Genomic DNA, 3,280 nt, shown 5'->3' with positions numbered 1-3,280 from the left:
ATCTCAATTGACCTTGATATTTTAGACTGACCGGTAAGATGATCCCAGTGTTCTGACGTATCCACCGAAGATATTACAATATCATCGATGTACCACTTGATGCCCTGGAGCCCGTCAAACAGACGATCCAACGTCTTCTGAAAGCGCCACAACGCTTCTGTAATACCAAACGGTAAAGCTAGGTACTTATACCGACCCCACGGAGTCCAGAAGGTCAGTATATCCTGGCTCTTCTTCTCAAGTGAAAGCTGTTTGAAACCGTTCCCACAGTCAACCACCAAAACCCACGGCTTGCCCGCGACGTGCCCAAAATTCTCGCCCTCAGTGGTGATGTTAAAAGGCTCCTGCTTCAATTTCGCTTTCCACTTAGCAAAGTTGGTACACTACCGCCAGTCATCCTTTGTTTGCGGAGTAACTCTAGGATTCTTGGGGACCAATAAAGACTTCGCAGACCAGAGGACCTCCTCATCTTCTTTTCGCAATGGTGCTCTGCTTGACGAGGTCATCGATTTTACCTTTCATAGCTAAGGCAAATTCTCCTGACTGCGAACCCGACGGGTACAGCTTGATAGGATCAACACGCATACATCTGGGCTACTGCTTGTCATACGCACGCCCTTCAATGAGAGCCTCAAGTCGAGCAAGCTCCGCGTCAGATTTATTGGCCTCCTGCGCCAATTGCCGTATCCCCGAGCGGTCAAATTCAAGGCACTTGTCCGCTCGACGATCACAATCCTCGATCTCAGGCTTATCGAGGTCATCCAAAGCACGGTTCGGAAGGTCAAATATGTTGACTAAAACCGGCAGCCGAGGAAGAAAAATACCTTCTACATCCTTGGTCTATGAGAGGACCTTCACAGGGACCGTCTCCGGCGGGGTATGCTTCTCCCGCTCTGCTTGTAGCTGCGCTGCTCTTGCTAGCAGCAGCTCCCGAAGATCCCGAGCTTCAACACCAGAGGCATCTCCTGTGGAGACCACCCTGGGTGAGCTAGTCGGAGCGGGGTCAAAGCGGACTTAGGTCCACTAGCCATCGCCTGCGTCGATCTCATAATAAGCCGATCTTGAGTCTCCGTCTTTTTATCAGTTGCAGTAGCGGAGGTTTTGCCATGGCAGACTTGAGTCTACCATTCGCCACCTGCGTAGTCATCGAAGATAAGTCATGTATATCATGCACATCCCGAGCTGCCGTCTTCAATCGCCTGGCAGGGTACGAACGCTTGTTATGCGCCCTAGGCCGGCTCAAAGTCACCGAGCTATGGTTAGTGTCATCATCCTCAGTTGAATCGGACAACAAGTCCCAACAGGATTGTTCACTACTGTCATCGCTCGGCGTTACCCGCACCTCCGGAACCGACCGCCTGCTGAGCCACACTATAGTCTCATCGTCGGAGACATCAGAGTCCGACATAATGTCAGGACAGTCGTCGTCCGCAGAAGTCTCGGCGGACGCCGAACTAACGGCACTAGATTGCGAGCCAGAGTCCTCAGCTGAAAACCGCACGGTGCATCACGCTCAATCACCCCACCAGCCACAGGCTCCTTCATTGCCTTCCTACCTCGTGCCCGAGGTTTTGGTGGACGAAAACCAAGTAACAGCTTCACCTGCGGACTCAACGGAACATTCGTATCCTTGAGCCACGACAACTTAATCGCTGACTGGGGCACCAGAATAAGCTCATCCACTCGTCACATGAGCGCCCATTTCGAATGCCGCATTTGATCAAACTCAATGAGTATGTCGCAACCCATAGGAATGTCATCCACAATATAGAAAGGGCAGCCCTCGACTAGCGCATATGTCCCTCCAAGAATGACCAAGTACGCTTCTAAGTTATCCCAAGGCACAGAAAACTTGGGGGATAGCCCCAATACCACCAATACCTTCGTATGGTGGCCCTGCATATCTGTTGCTTGCCTCCATACCGAGCTGATGAAGCATGCAATTCGTTACTAAGTTGAAGGTACAATCCGATTCCGCAAACGCCCATATAAAAGCCGGTCTCCTCTAGGCTGACTATACGATACCAAGATGTTTACGCTAATAAGACAATATGTTAATACGTTGAAATGCAAAATGTTAAATAAGTTTAGCTTCAGCCCTTGGTAATGAGCAAAAGATTAAGGGGTTTTAGACTGAGACTATTGTCTATATGCTTTGCTCTAATCACTCACTACTTCGGTTTTATTTATGCTTTAGTTACTAAGATTAGATATCATTTCATTGGATGCATAGTTTATATTTCACGCCTCGAAACAACTACCTAATCAAACTAACCAATAAAATACATCTAAGTCCAACTTAAGAAAATAGAAAGAAAATCAAACACCAAGTCGGTGCAGTATACATCTGCTCCCCATCCCATTTAAGGCATAGACGGGCACATCTAGTTGGCTGGCTAGGGATAATATTATTTATTTCAAAGGAGTTTGTACATGTGGTATAGCTCTCATAGCCGTTGTAGGAGGAATCAAAACCATGTTGTCCTAAAATCTAACAACTCTGATCCTGTCCTTTTCTCAGTGGAATATCTTGCTCTGAGATTGTTATTTTCAGGTGTCAGATTGGTGTCGTTCCTATATTATGTACAATTCTAATTTCAGTGGAAAAACCAATCAATATTTGGAAAACCACCTAATTGTCCACAGTAGAGTCTCATACTCTACTGAGTACTGTCACATGTTCAGAATCTTGAATTTCTCAGTTCTTGTTCATGTCCAATTCGTTAAACGTATTCCAGTATTATAGGTATAAACGTTTATAATATACGTTAACTATGCAACTTCTATTAGGAACCCGCTATTTTTACACCCACGTGTGAACAGCCCCCACAATTGCTGGAACCACCGCACCATTTCACTTGCGCCGCGACTTCTTCTGTGAAGCTGCGCCCGCCGAACCCCCATACCTTGGACAATCCTTGCCGTATGGTCTGTATCGTGACAAAATGTACAATACATATCACCTTCTGACTGTGACGACTCAGAATACGTCCGTCTGCTACCACGACCTCCGTTACGCTTACCTCGCCCCCGCTCACGACTATGGGAACGTGAGCTATCTCTCGAGCGCTTATAGCCCTTACCAGACCGCGAGTGCGAACGCCCCCGACGAGAGTCATCCTCTCCTGACTCCGAATGCCGACCACGTTGGTTTCAGGGCTTAGCATAACGCCCATCCTTATCCTTGCAATGATATTGTTCCGGAGTTCGCTCACGAGGCGACCTTAACCTAGACGTTGAACGCCGACCACAATGGCGGTTGTCATCCGAATGATATATA

General features: G+C 47.7%; 1 protein-coding gene across 1 annotated transcript; it reads right to left on the bottom strand.

Moving 5' to 3' along the window:
* Positions 1-840: 840 nt before the first annotated feature.
* On the bottom strand, positions 841-1,939 carry SARC_13674 (hypothetical protein; the record flags this gene model as incomplete). Its single annotated transcript, XM_014292196.1, has 3 exons — positions 841-965; positions 1,126-1,488; positions 1,882-1,939. The coding sequence occupies 3 exons, from the start codon at positions 1,937-1,939 to the stop codon at positions 841-843; spliced, it is 546 nt and encodes a 181-aa protein (XP_014147671.1).
* Positions 1,940-3,280: the final 1,341 nt, after the last annotated feature.

The sequence above is a fragment of the Sphaeroforma arctica genome, assembly GCF_001186125.1.
Source record: "Sphaeroforma arctica JP610 unplaced genomic scaffold supercont1.3581, whole genome shotgun sequence".
NCBI classification, from domain to species: domain Eukaryota; class Ichthyosporea; order Ichthyophonida; genus Sphaeroforma; species Sphaeroforma arctica.
This window is presented reverse-complemented; position numbering and strand designations above follow the sequence as displayed.